Genomic DNA, 15,398 nt, shown 5'->3' with positions numbered 1-15,398 from the left:
GGAAACAGAGGCAGAGGGAAAACAAATTCAGGCCCCGCCCTCCCCGCCACGACGGACCTTCGGTTGTGGCGCACTCCCCGGCTCCCCTCTTCCCCCACCCCGCGGTAGAAAGGGTTTGTTTACACCTAGGAATGGGGGCGGGAGTCCGTGACTACCCCTCGGTCACCCATTCAACCCGTGGCCGCTGTGGTGCCCTACCTAGAGTGGGGGTCTCCCGGGGAGAGAAGCTGTTTATTGCTCCCGGCCCAAGAGAAACGCAAACAACGGTACCCTGGCGCCAGCCCGCCCCAGACAAACCAAGAAGCATATACTTACTAAGTACCAGCTCCGTGCCAGGTGTCGGGGACTGACGGACCTGCGCACGGCCCGTACCACCACGCCCCCTCTCGGCGCCGGGCCCCCGCCCAACCCCGCCTCCACTATCACCAAACTCCGCCCCCTCCTACGCACCGAGGCTGGAGAATGGGAGACGTCTCTGGGCAGGACGCTGCACTTACCCTCCAGCCCGCTGGGGACCGCTGTGGCGCTCCCCGCCTCGCCCCGCGCCTCTGGGTCAGCCGGAAGTAACGCTCCAGCCGCCTCTTTATAGGTCTTTTCCCGGCAGCCTCTGCTCCCTTCACCCCGCCGGAGCCAACATGGTAGGTACTGTGAGGAGCTGGGGCTGTCCGAGATCCGTCGCCATCCGCGGCTCCCCTCGGCCCCACGCGGCCGGTTTCCAGCCCAGGAGCTACCGCTCCTTGAGGACTGCATGACCTGGGGGGGGCCTGGTTGCGGAGCTTGTCGCTGGGGCTCGAGAGGGCCGGGGCCCGGCCGTCCGGCGGGCGGGCGGGAGCCCCCGGCATGGGGATAGGGATTGCGGGCCTGTCTCCCCACGGATCCAGCTGAGCTGGCCTCTCATTCTTCTCCGTCCTTAGGGTCGCGTGCGAACCAAGACCGTGAAGAAGGCGGCGCGGGTCATTATCGAGAAGTACTACACCCGCCTGGGTAATGACTTCCACACCAACAAGCGTGTGTGCGAGGAGATCGCCATCATTCCCAGCAAGAAGCTCCGCAACAAGATCGCGGGGTGAGCGGGGGTTCAGGGTAGGAGGGAGTGAGGGCCGGGAAGCCTCCTGCAGCCGAGCCGAGAGGCTTCTCTTCCTTCTCCGGTGTTCGCGGGGCACCCATTATCCCGGGATGTTGTGAAGCTTCTCGGGGTGCCCCCTTGCTCAGTAGAGTGCATGAACCCCGAGGGCGCAGGCGCAGCGAATCCGGAAGCTTGCCGGAGCCTAACCCAACGCTTCTCACACAGGGACTTAGTAGATAGTTACGTGGCCTCAGACACTTCTTAGGTGTACGACCCTGGGTAAGTCACTTACCCCCCCATTACCCAGCCCTTACCACTCTTTTTTCTTGGATCCAATACACGGTATTGATTCTTAGAAGGCAAGGGTTTAATAAAAAGAATAAATATTAGTGCAAGGAACCTGAACTTGTAGAGTTAGAAGAAATTTTGGGGTCACCTAGACCATCTCCCTTAGTTTACAGGACAGGAAACAGACTCCGAAAGGGACGTGACTTCTTATTCGTTCCAGAGAGTGCAGAGCCAGAGTTCGGTCACAACCATTCTTAAGTGATCAGCAAATGGTGCGAATAATTATATCTCCTCTGCTTGTTGTATATGGTGTGAATAGAAGGTGATAGTTGAGGGAAAGGACTAGGGACCTGCTCTCAGAAGGTGTTGGTTTGAGTTGAGGCTTGAAGGAAGACTGGAATCCAGTGAGAAGAGATGGTTCTAGACCAGGGGTGGGGATGAGGAGTTTCAGGCATGGGCCCCAACCAATAAAAATAAATAGAGTTGGAGGGGGCAGTTTGTGTTTAAAGGTCGTAAAGTGGGGGGGGGGGCTCTATTGCAAAAGACCCAGGTCTTAGTGTCACAAGACTGAGAAGTTAGGAAGGGGCTCCTTTAAATGTCAACCAAGTTTGATACTACAGATAAAAGGGAGTCACAAAAGCTTATTTGGTAGCTTGATACTCTGTTTCACTGCACATTTATAGAAACATTGCTGGCTTTTATTGGCCACTTGGTCTCAACCAGGTGACACCAGTCACTGGAGGAGTGGATAAATGGGGTTTCTTAACTGATTTAACAGGGGAGTTCACTCACTGGAGAGGTCAGACAATAGCATGAAGAGATTAAGGGGTTACCTTAAGGAACAAGGAACAGCCCCAAAAGAATGGGACCTTCAATGAAGAAGTCTTGGCGGGATGGTGTTTCAGGTGTTGGGGAACAGTATTTGCGTGGAATGTAGGTGCCCAGAAGCAAATTATGGCTTGTTAATGTAGTTGGTGGCATGAGAGTGAAGATGTGATCATGTTATCTGCAACCCAAATCTTCCTCTTCAGTAAACTCCTAGTTGGCTCCCTTGAATCTCCATGGTCTGACTAACAAATTCTGTGTTGGGCTTTCAAAGCCCTTCTTGACCTCCTCGCTTCTTCCTACCCTTGGAGCAGGGGTCGCCAACCTTTTTGGCAGTGAGCCATAAATGGCACATCTTTTAAAATGTAATTTCCTGAGAGCCTTACAGTGCTCACAGTGCGGCTCCTGTAACAGCGCCTGAAAAAAATTTGACTTTATGGCTCCTGCAGAAAGAGCCATAGTTACTGACCCCTGCCTTGGAGGCTTCTTAAACATTGATCCATTGACACAGGCCTCCTATCTGTTCTTTGAACATTTTTGATTGCAAGCATTCTCACAAACTATTCCCCAAGCCTGAAACTGAATTTCAAATCTCAGCCCGAGTCCAACCCTCTGTCTGTACCTTGTATGACTCTAGACCTTGTGTGTTGTCTCTTTTTAGACTGAACTTCTGAGAGCTGGCACTGGTTTTGCCTTTCTTTGCATTCTTGGCATGGAGTAGGTGCTTCCTTAATGCATTCATGGGTCTCCAAGTGACTGGAGCACATTCAGTTCCTACCTTTACTAGGGGAGGGTTTCCATGATTACCTGACTAGGACTAGGGACTGTAGAAGGTTTGGGGCAACTACTTAGTAACTGCTGATGGGTATTTGAGGGAGGGACCTGTGAGTTAAGATTACATGTGGCATGAAATAATGTGAGGGCAGTGGCTACAGTGTTATAAATTGGTTTCCCAAGAGGTTAATACTTTTGAACATTGATGGCATATTCTGTTGCTAAGTAGAAACTAGATATCCTAGTGAATCAGGAAAGGGCTTTATCTAAAGTGTGGGTTGTTTGACTTATAAAGCTTTCAGGTTTCCAATGTGTTTTTGGTTGAAGGAACTTAGATAATGCATTAATCATTAGTGTTAAGCACTGAGAGTACAGGTGAAGTCAGAAAGTCTGCTTCCAAGTGCTCAGTCTAATGAAGAGAAAACCTCAAATTGTATAAACAATTTTTGACAAAAATTGTATATGGTCAGGATAAATTGGGGGTGAAGGGAGAGCATTAAGGGAGGGGCAGAACTTCCGAAAAGGCCAATGTCACTGAATTAACAGTAGTAAGAGGGGTGGAGAATAGACTTCAGGCAATAGAATATCTTGGAAAGGTAGGAAATAGGATTTTATATTTTATTTTGTAGTTCCTAAGGAACCACTGGAATTGATTAAATAGGGCGGATAAGAGCATGAATTGGAATGAGGAGAGCCTTGATACTGGGAGACAGAATGGCAGGCTAATGCAGTAATTGAGGCAGGGAGAGGAGGGGGCAGAGCAAGAGAAAGAAAGGGGGACATTTAGGAGAGAAAAGTTTGAACAGCTGATGGGATGTGGGTTTTTGCCCAAGAGCAAGGAGTTGAGAGACAAGTGTCATGTTCAAAGAACTGCCTAACAGCCTGGAAGCCAAGGGTCACTGAGTCACAGATGTGTGAAAGTAGGTATAAGAAGTCTGAAAAGGTCAGAAAGGGCCCAAGTTGTGAAGGACTGTGATAGTTGATCCTGGAAGCAATAGGGAGTGCCTGCTGGTTAGTAGAGAGGTTAGGGTTGGAAGTACATCTGAGAGTCATCTACATAGAGATGGTAATTGGAACCATGAGGGCTTATGAGATCATTAAATGAAATAATATAGAGGGAAGGGAGAAGAGGGCATCCCATGGTTAGTGGGTTGAAGATCCAGCTAAGGAGACACAGTGGTCAGTCAGGTAGGAGAACCTGGTCAGAGAAGTATCTGTATCAGATAAGATCAGATCAGTAAAGTGTCAAAGGAGAAACCTAGTGACGAGGGGTGATTGACGGTGTCAGATGGCAGAGGAAGTCTGAAGAAGAAAAAAATCAGAGGCTTCCACTGTACATAACTGTTTCAAGGTAGTTAGCTACAAGGAGAGAAATGGCAGAAACAAGTGAGGGTATTTTGATGACTACAGTTTGTAGGCAGTTAGGAATCTCCCAGGGGAAGGTCGTTTTCTTTTTATAGATTTGTGTATTCAGTGAACATTTACTTGAGCAAGGTAGTAATGTAATAGAGAACTTTACAGTTCCCTTTGTAAATTTTTTTTTACTTGATTCTTATAGCAACTTTTGGTAGCAAGAAAAATATACCCATTTTACAGATTTAAAAACTGACAAAACTTAAGTATGTGGCTAGTTATATATGAGCCATGACTAGAATATAGGCCTGGGGGATATCCTTGATATTCTGTATTTCACCAGTATAAACTGAAATGATTTAATTAGCTTTGTGTACAAATTAAGGGCCAGGTTTTTCAACATTTGAATTAGGCAAATTTAAATTAAGATCTGTTTTAGATTATCCCATTTCTATTTCTGAAACACTACCTCTTCACTAGTTCCAAAGATGAAGGTTTCTCCAGAAACAATGATTAAGATATTACTGAGTAATTTGTGCTAGCATAGTCTTTAATCCTTCGTGGAATTTATAGCTTCTTGCTAGGGGTTAAAAAATACACCTATTTTATGATGGTTATTGGCCTTTCAAAAAAAGGTAGTGGGCTTTAGATGTTTTTGCTTTAAAGAGTACTGTGTCCTAGAACTCTTAACTGATCCTTGACTAATGTATCATTTGGACAGTTTCCCAGTTGCATTAGGGGGCCCTTTGCATTTTCTTAATGCTGCTTACTGATGAATCGGTGCTTGTTGTTGAGATGCAAACAGAAAAAAAATGAGTTATTTCTTTTGAGGAACTTGAAAGGAGTACCCTCAACAGAGCAGTATTCTCTGTTAATTTCCAAACCCACCAAGTGTTTTAGAAGAGATTATAGCTGACATGAAGTTGAGGGGCTGCTATGTAGCACAGAGTACTGGGCCTGGATTTGCGAGGACCTGTATTAAATGTGGCTTCAGATGCTTTTAGAACCTGGGCAAAGTCAATTAACCCCAATTGCCTACCCCTCACCTCTCTTCAGTCTTTTAGAATTGATACTAAGACAGAAAGTAAGGTTTTGTTGGGGGGAGGGGGGGAGATGAGGTTGACCTACAGTTGAGATTTGAAAGTTATTTGGGTTGGTGCTAAACACTGAACCAAATGTAATGGATATTCTGTTCACTAAACTCCCTGTTGAGTATTAGACCACTTGTTTTAGTCTGGCCCTAGTTACCCTGGAGTATACCTGAAACAAATTCAGACAACTAATATCCCTAAAGTAAAATAAAAGTTACATTTGTGGCCTGTTAGGTTTCCACTAGTACTTTAATTTTCCCCTGTGTATTAATATGCCTCCAGCTTCGCTCATTTTGGTTTGGGTGTCCCACAACTAATAGGTAGTATTAGAACTCAACAGTTGATGGCTGACTTTCTTACATACTTTGGTGCTCTGGTTTATAGATATGTTACTCATCTGATGAAGCGGATCCAGCGAGGCCCTGTGAGAGGTATCTCCATCAAATTGCAGGAAGAAGAAAGAGAAAGAAGGGATAACTATGTCCCTGAGGTAAGCTTCCTGGTCACCCCTAGTTCTCCAGGTCTTTTCCTCCTGATCAAATCAGTATGTGGCAGAAGTAGGAATTGAACTCAGACCTTAACTTTTGGCCAGATCTTTCTCACTCTTGCTTGGGTAGCATAGTAGATAAAGTACCAGGGCTGGAGTCAAGGACCTGTGTTCAAATCTGGCCTCAGACACTTCCTAGTTGTGTGACCTTGGGCAAGTCACTTAAATCCAGTTGACTAATCCTTGCCACTCTTCTGTCTCTATATAATATAGAAATTAAGGGTTTTTAAAAAGCCATTCCATAGGTAACTGCCCAGCATGTACAGTAGATGTTTAATTGGTGATTGGTTGTTGAAGGGATGTTTGTATGGACATGGCAGGAGGTGTGTGGGGGGGTATGCCTTAGAAAATTAGGTTGTGCTTGTTAATGGTAGTAAGCTCATTCATCTCTCTTCCAGGTCTCTGCTTTGGATCAGGAGATCATTGAAGTGGACCCTGACACCAAAGAAATGTTGAAACTTCTGGTGAGTTTGACCTTGAACTTCAGGTTTGCTACTACCAGAGAGAAGTTTAAGGTTAAAATTTTTATGGGATTTCTGCAGGGGTCAGTGGGTGAGGGAGCCCAAGTTTTTGGAACATGGCCCATCCATGCTTGCCTTGGATTGTTAACCCTAGTAACAATTGTGAACCGAATATTCCCTGAAGTCTGTCAATTCCACCCTCACCACATTTCCCCAGGGTCCCACTAACCTAGCTCAGTAGAGTTGTACTAGGTTTGTACCGTGCATGAAACTGACATTGAGGCCAGGGGAAATGTGGCCCGCTGGGTCTAGGGATTGAGAGGTCACTGGTTGGTCCTGAGTCCCCTCAGATTTCTGTGGGTCTCTTAAGGAATCAAGATTGCATCTCATTTAGAAATCTTTTCTCATCATTCCAGGACTTCGGCAGTTTGTCCAACCTGCAAGTTACCCAGCCCACAGTTGGGATGAACTTCAAAACACCAAGAGGAGCTGTTTAATATTTACTTTTGCCTTCTTTTCAATAAACTTGGGAACCCCCTAGGGTGTTGTCTTGTTCTTAAATGTTGCAATCATGCACTATGGGTTTTCAGGACAGGTTTTAATATACAATTTGTGATCACTGATACTAATGTTTTAGGCTGTGCAGTTGTGACCTAGAGGTAAAAGTCTCCTATGACCCCAGGCTCAGTGTATAAGGGATCCTTCTAGTCCCCCTGCCAGCCACATTGACATAATTTTATTGTCTTTATTTGAATAAATATTTTCCAGTTAACATTTTAATCTGGTCAATTTCTGAGCAGTGTTATGAGGTGTATAAGTGGAGATTCATCGAAGTGAATTGGATTCTTTACTCTAGTCTCATATTCCCAACCTTTTTCCTTAAAACTTCTCCCAACTTCTGTGCAAAAGACCCTTCCTATAGCTGTTAAATGTTCATTTTACCTAGGATACTCAGGCCATTTAATTGTGCAGCTGGGAGTTATTACCATTTAATTCCAGGGGCTCTTAATTTCCTTAAAAGGAAATTAAATTTAAGCCAATCTAATTAGCAGAATTTCACTGGGAGGTATTTCCATGGAAGTTGGTGCAGAATATTGGGTCTGGAATTCTTTCTCAGCTTTTCTGGAGAATAACTTTAATATTCCCAAGACAGGTTTTGGACTAATTTACTTGTCTCCCCTCAAGCTGTTGTTGCATAGTCCCTGCCTTTGAGGAATTTGTAGTCTTTAGAGGGAGGAGTGAAGAGCATGTGGATAAAAGATGGAATGAGCTGAGGCTCTGAAGAATTTTAAAAGGCTAAAGTGAGGGGAGTACATTCCCCTTAGGAGGGAGGTGTTGAGTGAATAGGCCTGAAGCATAAAAATAGAACCCAGAGGGTCCTGAACCCAAGAGTGCTCTGATTAGATCTGTACCTATTTTCATTAATCTGAACGTTAAAGACTCATCACTTCTTTTGAGCTAGTGCCGTAAATCAAGTGCCAGACCTGGAGTCAGGAAGACTCATCTTCCCGAGTTCAAGTCTGATCTTGGACTCTACAAGCTGTGTGACCCTAGTGAGCAAATCACTTAATCCCTTTTGCTTCAGTTTCCTGATCTGTAAATGAGCAAAGATGAAGGAAATTGCAAATCACTCCAGTATCTTTGCCAAGAGCACCCTAAATGAAGTCATGAAGAATTGGACACAACTGAACAATAGCACCTACTTCATAGAGCTGTTCTGAGGATCAAATCTGATATTTGGGAAAAGTCCCTACCATAGATCCTGGCGCATGGTCCTAAATAAATGCTCTTTTCTTCCTTTAAAAGGGTTTTGAAGCTCCTGGCTTTTTCAGATAGAGGGGAGTAATGAGATCTGAGTGAGTGCCTTGGCTGGCAGATAATGAGATGTCCCATTGATGAATTTCCAAGGCCATTAAGACATGATAGAGGAGTTTGAAAGAAGGGCAACTGGTGGGAAAGGGAGAAGACTTCCTAGATTCCCATCTTAGAAGTTTGGAAGCCTGAGGTTTAATGCCCTTCAGCCAGTTGTATTGAAATCCAGCATAGATTGAGTACCTATTGTGTACTAACTTGTTGAACTCCATGTTCTCTTAAAGTCTAGGTCTTTTTTCAGAACTTTCTAGGTTTGTTTAGCCATTTCAGCCCTTTCTGATTCTTCATGACTCCTCTTGGAGATTACTTGGCAAAGATACTGGAGTGGTTTGCCATTTTCTCCAGGTCATTTTACACGAGTAAACTGAGGCAAGCAGGGTTAAGTGACTTGCCCGAGAGTCAAAGTTACTAAAGGTTTCAAGTTACACTTTTTGGATTGTGAAGTTTATTAAAGTACATTTATTTCAATATCCTGATTAATTTCAGCTCTTGATTTTGGCCTGGCAGGATCTTTTTTAATCCTGCTATTCTCAGTGTGATATTTCTCTTAATCTTTGTCATTTTGTAAATATGGCAATACTGTCGTTTTTGCTTTTATCTGTTACTGATAAAAGCTTTCCATATAGTGCCAGACATAACCTAGGGCACTCCCCTGGAGAGATCTGCAAACCAATATTGAGATATTCTTGGGCCCAGCCATTAAATTAACGGAATCTACTACTTACTCGTCCAATATCTAGCCCAGATCATTCCACCTCATCTACAAGGATAGTATAAGAGTCTTTCTTTGTGACATAAAATGAAGGGTTACCATAGAATTTCCTGCATTATCAGTCGAATATCCTGTCAAACAAGAAAATATTACAGTGAAGTATAATAGTAATGGTGCTTAGATCTGCCCTGTCACATAAGACTTGGAATGGTAGAAATTTCTATTTCCTTATCTTTGGACTAAGTGAATTTAGGGCTGTTCTAGCTCAGCAAGTCTTCTAGTCCAACTACACCAAAGCAATCTCATTATATAACATAATTAATTTGTAACTTGAGTGACTACTTAAATAATAGTTACTATGTCTTCCACCTAAAGATATGTCTAATCATATGCCTTGACCCTTGACCCTGTTGATCAACATTTTTTATCCATTGCCCAAGAAAAGATACTGAAGACATGCTTTGTCAATCAAATGTTTCAAGACAAAAATCTGAGAGGGATAGCTCATATGTTGAATGATTGAATGAAAAAAAAGCATTGATTGGCCCTTATGTTTACTAAGTATGTTATAAGTGCTGAAGTGATGGATAGAAAACACTAAACAAAAAAGGGGAGACAACACATAAAGGAAGTTTTAGTTGCAAATCAGATGGAAGTTCTTCAGGTGTGACAAAGCAGTTGTAAATCCATTTCCTTTCATGTTACTGTCACTAATTGATTTTGAAAAAAAGTGTTTAGTCATTTTGGTTGTGTCCGAATGGGATCTTTGTGACTCCGTTTGGGGTATTCTTGGCAAAAGTGCTGGAATGGTTTGCTATTTCTTGCCCTGGCTCATTTTACAGATGAAGAAACTGAGGTGAACAGGGTTAAGTGACTTGCCCAGGAGTCGCATGGCTAGTAAGTGTCTGAATCCAGATTTGAATTCAGGAAGATGAGTTTTCCTGACTCTATGCCATGTACTCTATCCACTTTGCCACCCAATCTCATGAAGTTGATTCTCATTACACAATTTTTAGGCAAGGTCTGGATGTCTGACCACCCACCAAAGAGTCTGAAGAGAAGATTCCTGAATTGAGGGTGAATTCTAACTAGATTCTCTTTAAGGCCCCTTCAATTCCATGATACTAAATTCAATGCTTCTGAGCTTTTCTTTCATCTTCCAATGCCCCTGAGAGGTCATGATGTTCTGTATACATTTCAAAATCCAAGTATTTCTAAGTCAAAGATCTGTTTACACTGTATAGTGGCAGTGTTGGCTAAAGAACTGAATACCATCCACAATAGCTCCTTGGTCCATTTGCATCTGAGTCTGTTGTGCCTGAGGAATAATGGACATATTGGATCTGAAGAAAAGTGAATGAAAAAATGTACAAATAGCAGATCATTCTCAAGAGCTATTTAAATGGATTTAGGATGAGCAAAAAATTTGTATAATTGCCACTTCATTAAATTTTTAGAGTCAAATATAATTTAAATTAGAGATTCTTTTTTTCTTGTCCATGATTTCATGGATCAATAATAAATTATATTTCCTTTTGAAGTACCTAGAAAATTATTTTACAAAGTAACATCAATTTGTTATACTCATAATTGGACAATCCCCTCTGCTTTGGAACTATGGAAGACCTGAAAATGTGAATTATGGTTCTATCAAAGTTCAATATGTCTACTATGTTAGTATCCAGCTTTCAGCAATAAAGCATCACAGAACTGAAAGGATATCACCAAACAGTTGGCAGACTCAGAATTTCAGGTCAACAACCATATAAAAGTGCTACAAATGACAAGAAAAAAATCAAACTGACTCTGGTGTCTTATGAATTAGCAAAGAAGATGAAAGAAAGATCTGTCAGTGTTGGAGGTCTTATACAAAGATGGATACATGAATATATTATTGGTGGAGTTGTGAATTGGCAGAACCATTCTAGGAAGCAATCTGGAATTATTCAAAGAATGTTATTAAAATTTTCATGCCCTTTGACCCAGAGATTCCACTGCTAGGCATATCCCTGAAGGAGGTCAATGATAAAAAGAAAGGAACCATGTCAACTAATATATTTACAACAGAACTTTTTGTAGTAGAAAAATGGGGACAAAGTAAATATCCATCAATTGGGTAATGCTTGAAAAGTTGAGGTGTCTCAATATAATTGTGAGAACTGATTTAAAGTGAAATAACTAGAACCATAAAAACAACATTCACAGTGATTACGACAAAGTAAATGAAAAGAATTGCAAAATAATCAAAACCGAATACTGGGAAATCATTATAATCAATCTTGCCTCCAAAGAAGGAAATAAACATTTATTAAATGCCTACTATGTGTCGAGCACCTTGATACATAATTATTGTATATATGTATAATATAATACATATTTTTATGATTATTATATGTTTGATATTCACAAGAACCCTAGGAGAGAGGTACTCTTATTTATTATCTCCATTTTACAGTTGAGGAAACTGAAGCAAATACAAGTTAAATGATTTGCTCAAGTCACCCAGCTAGTAAGTATGTGAGGCTAGATTTGAATTTAGACTTTTCTGACTCTAGGCTCAACACTCATCTATCCATCATGCCATCTCGCTATGTGAGATGTAAGAAGGTACTTCCCTTCCTCCTCTGCAGAAGCTGGGAATTATGTATGTTGAAAGATTAGATATATCCAACTTTCCTAATGTTGATTAATTTTAATGAATTGGTTTTTTTCTGCCTCTTTATTATTTTTGTTAGTGAGCAATTCTCTATACATACTTGTATAGAATGAGACTTGCTACATCTCTCCCCTTAGAGACCCCAACTCCTTGAGGTATGGGTATTAGCCTTTGTCTAATATACTCATCCAGAGCAATATTATAGTTTTGTCTTATACCACACAAGTATCAGTGATATTGATAAGGTAAAATTGGATAAGACAAAACCTTCTTAGATAAAACCTCTAATCCATTCTATATTTAAATTTTGAGTTTTTGGGGTATGGCTCTAGCCATATATTTTGGAATGTTCTCCCCGTTGTTAACCACCAGTGAATCAATAAATCAAGACCTTTGACCAAGGGATATTTAGTATGAAGATACAACAAGAACAGAAATGCAAATATTTTTCTCCTAATACTTAGGTGTATATGTGTTGAGGGACCCTTGTTTCTAAAGGACCTTGGTTCCTGAGTATAGTGGGCTCAGACTTTAACACAGTTCTATCAACTTCAAGTCCAAACACAACATAGCTACAAGATGATTTTGTGTCTCAGTTACCAGTTGGCTGATTCCTCAAAATTGTTCCTTCTCAACATTGGACTTGCTGAATTGGTGAAACTCTTGCTCCACTGACCTTTCAAAGCTGCTAAGATCATAGCCAGCAACAAGCTCTAAGCCTACACAACAGAGACACTAAGGGCCATGCATTCTTGGCTTTGTGTTGGCTCTGGTGAGGGAGAGCCTGAGACCTTTCCACCAACATGAAACCCACAGAACCTTGTCCTCTAATGCCATCAAGTTGGAAAAGAGCCAGGACCAAGAGAATACTGGCAAGCTCTTGTCTTTTTGAATGTTCTCCCATTCTGGATCCATGACCAACCAAAAAAATCTCTTCTTTACCATGTGGTTACTAGATCAGAATCAATTGTAAAATGTCCACTTACTGGGAGGACTATATCATCCAAGTACTCTCTGAAGGCTACATAATAACTAGACTTATAAACTACTCCCTAGTTAAAATCAATCAATCAATCAATCAACATTTATTAAGTGCCTACTAGGTGTCAGACAGTGTGCTAAGTAAGCACTGGAATTAAAAGAGGCAAAAGACTCTCCCAGCCTTTAAGGATCTTACAATCTAATGGGATTTTAAGAAGACCAGAAAAGTAAGAAGCGATTAGGTCCTGAAGGGCTTTGAACATCAACTTGAAGTTATAAAAGAATGGCTTTAAAGGAAGAGGATGGAAAAAGGAGGAATTCATTAGGAAATGCAGATAATAAAAAAAAGTAATAATTATTTTTAAAAGGAACACCAATTACTTCAGTACAACCTGAGACAGATCTAATTTTTTCTTACCATTTGTTAGGAGGTCTCTGAGGTTTTGTTGCTCACAGATAGGCTTAATAAAGGCAAGATGGCAGACTAGAAGCTACAGGAAGATAGCTTTGCCTTCTTCACCTAATTTTCTTTTTCTTTTTCTAGCTCATAACTCCATTTGAATGCCAAAGTAAATTTTCATAGTGAGAGGAAATTCATTGTCCCAGCTCTTCACAGTTCCTTAGCACCAATATCAGCATCCCTTTGTGCTGGGCTCTGGATAAGTTTTTTTCAAACTCCTCATTCATTTCCTCTTTCTGACTAAGGTGCTATGTAGTATACTGTAATCACATTGCATTTGCCTACAGTGATCTTCCTTCAGTTGTTTTCCAACAATGATATCCCCTTTCTCTAATTTCTCCATTTAATTACAAATATTTTTAAAATATAAAATGCTGCCCCTTCTTTTTTTTTTTTTTTTTTTTTTGAGTAAGTTATACTTATCCAGAGTCACATTCTAGTTTGGGTCTTGACCCAAGAAGTCTGTAATAACCCATTAGACAAATTTGGCTCCTTAGATTAGGACCTCCCCTATATCTTGCTGTTTAAGCTTTGAGCATTTGGGTATGGACATTGGAGACTATGTGTTTATTATTGGCTCCTTTCTTGGACTTTGTCTCCTGTTTGTCTTGATTTTCTTCTTGCGTGAGATAAAAACGATGACAAGTGCCCCATTCAAAAATGAGCATAAGTGCCCCAAGTACTCAAATAAACAAAACCTGGAATCAGAAGGTAGGAATAAAAAGAGGCAGTTAGTTGTTTATTCCCTTCATGAAAGAGCACTTCAATGATGGGCTAAGAAATGCCGACTGACTAGGCAGCAAGTAGGCAATATATATGAGCTCCTGACACAAGGCTCTTCCTCTCTTCCCTCTCAAGCCCCCACACCAGGCTTAGAATCACAATCCAAAACACCCGTATTTCCAACCCAGTTCAGGTGAGGTAAGGGGAGCAACTGAGTTATTCATTGCCCCTTCTGTCTTTCATCAGTCTCCCTCCCAAGCTAGTCCCCAGGCCTCAATCAACAAAAGGTAACAAACTAGCCTTTGTAAGCTGATACCCATTCTGAGAACAGCACGCTCAATTCTGTCTTCCCAACTTTGTCTGACATTTTCCCATTTTCTAACCTCCCGACATAGGATTTGTTTCCTCTGGAGATCTTTAGAAACTTCCCCCTCTCCTCATCCTTGGCCCCTACAAATAATTTAAGCCCTGTTTTTAGTGTTTTAAGGGATACTTCATAGTACTTGAGGACCTGAAGTAAGGTGAGACATTCCTTGAGGCTCCTTCACCTTCGCTTATAGGAGGGAGACCAAACCTACACACTGAACATAGGGAGTGGCCACTTAGATGTGGCAAAAATGTTTAAATATCCTTCATGGAGCAAGTCATTGCAAAAATTTCCAGGCTTTCTATTGATTAAGGTTTCCTGGCCTTATCTTTTAAACTGCTTAAACTTTCTGAGTATTTCCAAGGAAAGTTCATTATAATTGTCTTTAATCAGCAGTCAATGAGCCATGACCAAACTTCTTTCTCTTTTCTCCTTTTTATTTTACTTTACAGATATATTTTATTCACCATTTCCCCCTTACTTTATCAGCTACCTTCTCCTTCCTTCTTGGTCACTTCCCTCCTGTATCAGGAATTGTCCTCTTTTTCCTGAAGTTCTCCAAAATTTCTTTCCCTCTCTCCAAATTCAATCTCTGGATTTTTTCAGGAGTCCAAATCCCTTCAAATCACCTTTATAAAATGTCTTCTTCCTTATTCAAGTCCTCCTCCAATCCCTTCTTTTCTACTAGTGATTTGATTAAACATCTTTTGGCCCAATGTATCCTCTTGTTGTAGGCTGGTAAAGATAAACACAACCAGGGAGATTAAGGAGTTGTTGGGTGGTTTTGCTTTTTTTGGGGGCGGGGGGTAGAGAGGAAGAGGTTGAGTGAGTATTGACCCATAGAGTACCCTGAACTAGAGAATGTCATGGGAAATATGGGCACTAACCAATTGTGATGAATTTATGCAATCTCATACGACAGTGATTTTACATTTTACACTCTAAATTGGGTCTGCTGGGACCTAGGCAGGTCCTAGGCAGAGGATGGAGGACTCAGACCTGTGTGGGTGAAAGAGTATTGGGCACCAGTACCCTGGGCACAGTCTGTTGCCAATTGGCTCATGCTGAAATTGCTCTCAGTAGATATTCCAGACCACTCCCCCATGGGTTGGCACCCGGGCACTGATGCTCTCTCCTCCTGTGCCCAGGTCAGAGGCAAGAGTATCAGTAAAGAAGAAACTGCCCCTGGCCCCTGATCCATGTGTGCCTGAGGATGGGATGC

General features: G+C 41.8%; 1 protein-coding gene across 1 annotated transcript; it reads left to right on the top strand.

The window, feature by feature from the left end:
• Positions 1 to 502: 502 nt before the first annotated feature.
• RPS17 (ribosomal protein S17) lies at positions 503 to 6,945 on the top strand. Its single transcript, XM_044665783.1, has 5 exons — positions 503 to 638; positions 915 to 1,066; positions 5,782 to 5,887; positions 6,343 to 6,408; positions 6,822 to 6,945. The coding sequence occupies exons 1-5, from the start codon at positions 636 to 638 to the stop codon at positions 6,900 to 6,902; spliced, it is 408 nt and encodes a 135-aa protein (XP_044521718.1). The 5' UTR covers positions 503 to 635; the 3' UTR covers positions 6,903 to 6,945.
• The last annotated feature ends 8,453 nt before the right edge of the window (positions 6,946 to 15,398 follow it).

This window comes from Gracilinanus agilis, chromosome 2 (genome assembly GCF_016433145.1).
Source record: "Gracilinanus agilis isolate LMUSP501 chromosome 2, AgileGrace, whole genome shotgun sequence".
NCBI lineage: Eukaryota > Metazoa > Chordata > Mammalia > Didelphimorphia > Didelphidae > Gracilinanus > Gracilinanus agilis.
The sequence above is the reverse complement of the archived record's forward strand: the minus strand, read 5'-3'. Positions and strand labels throughout refer to the sequence as shown.

Excerpts from the sequence above, each read along its gene's own strand:
- RPS17 (XM_044665783.1), top strand. Across the intron at positions 5,888-6,342 it reads GGGATAACTATGTCCCTGAG|GTCTCTGCTTTGGATCAGGA; the intron begins GTAAGCTTCCTG and ends TCTCTCTTCCAG. Across the intron at positions 6,409-6,821 it reads AAGAAATGTTGAAACTTCTG|GACTTCGGCAGTTTGTCCAA; the intron begins GTGAGTTTGACC and ends TCATCATTCCAG.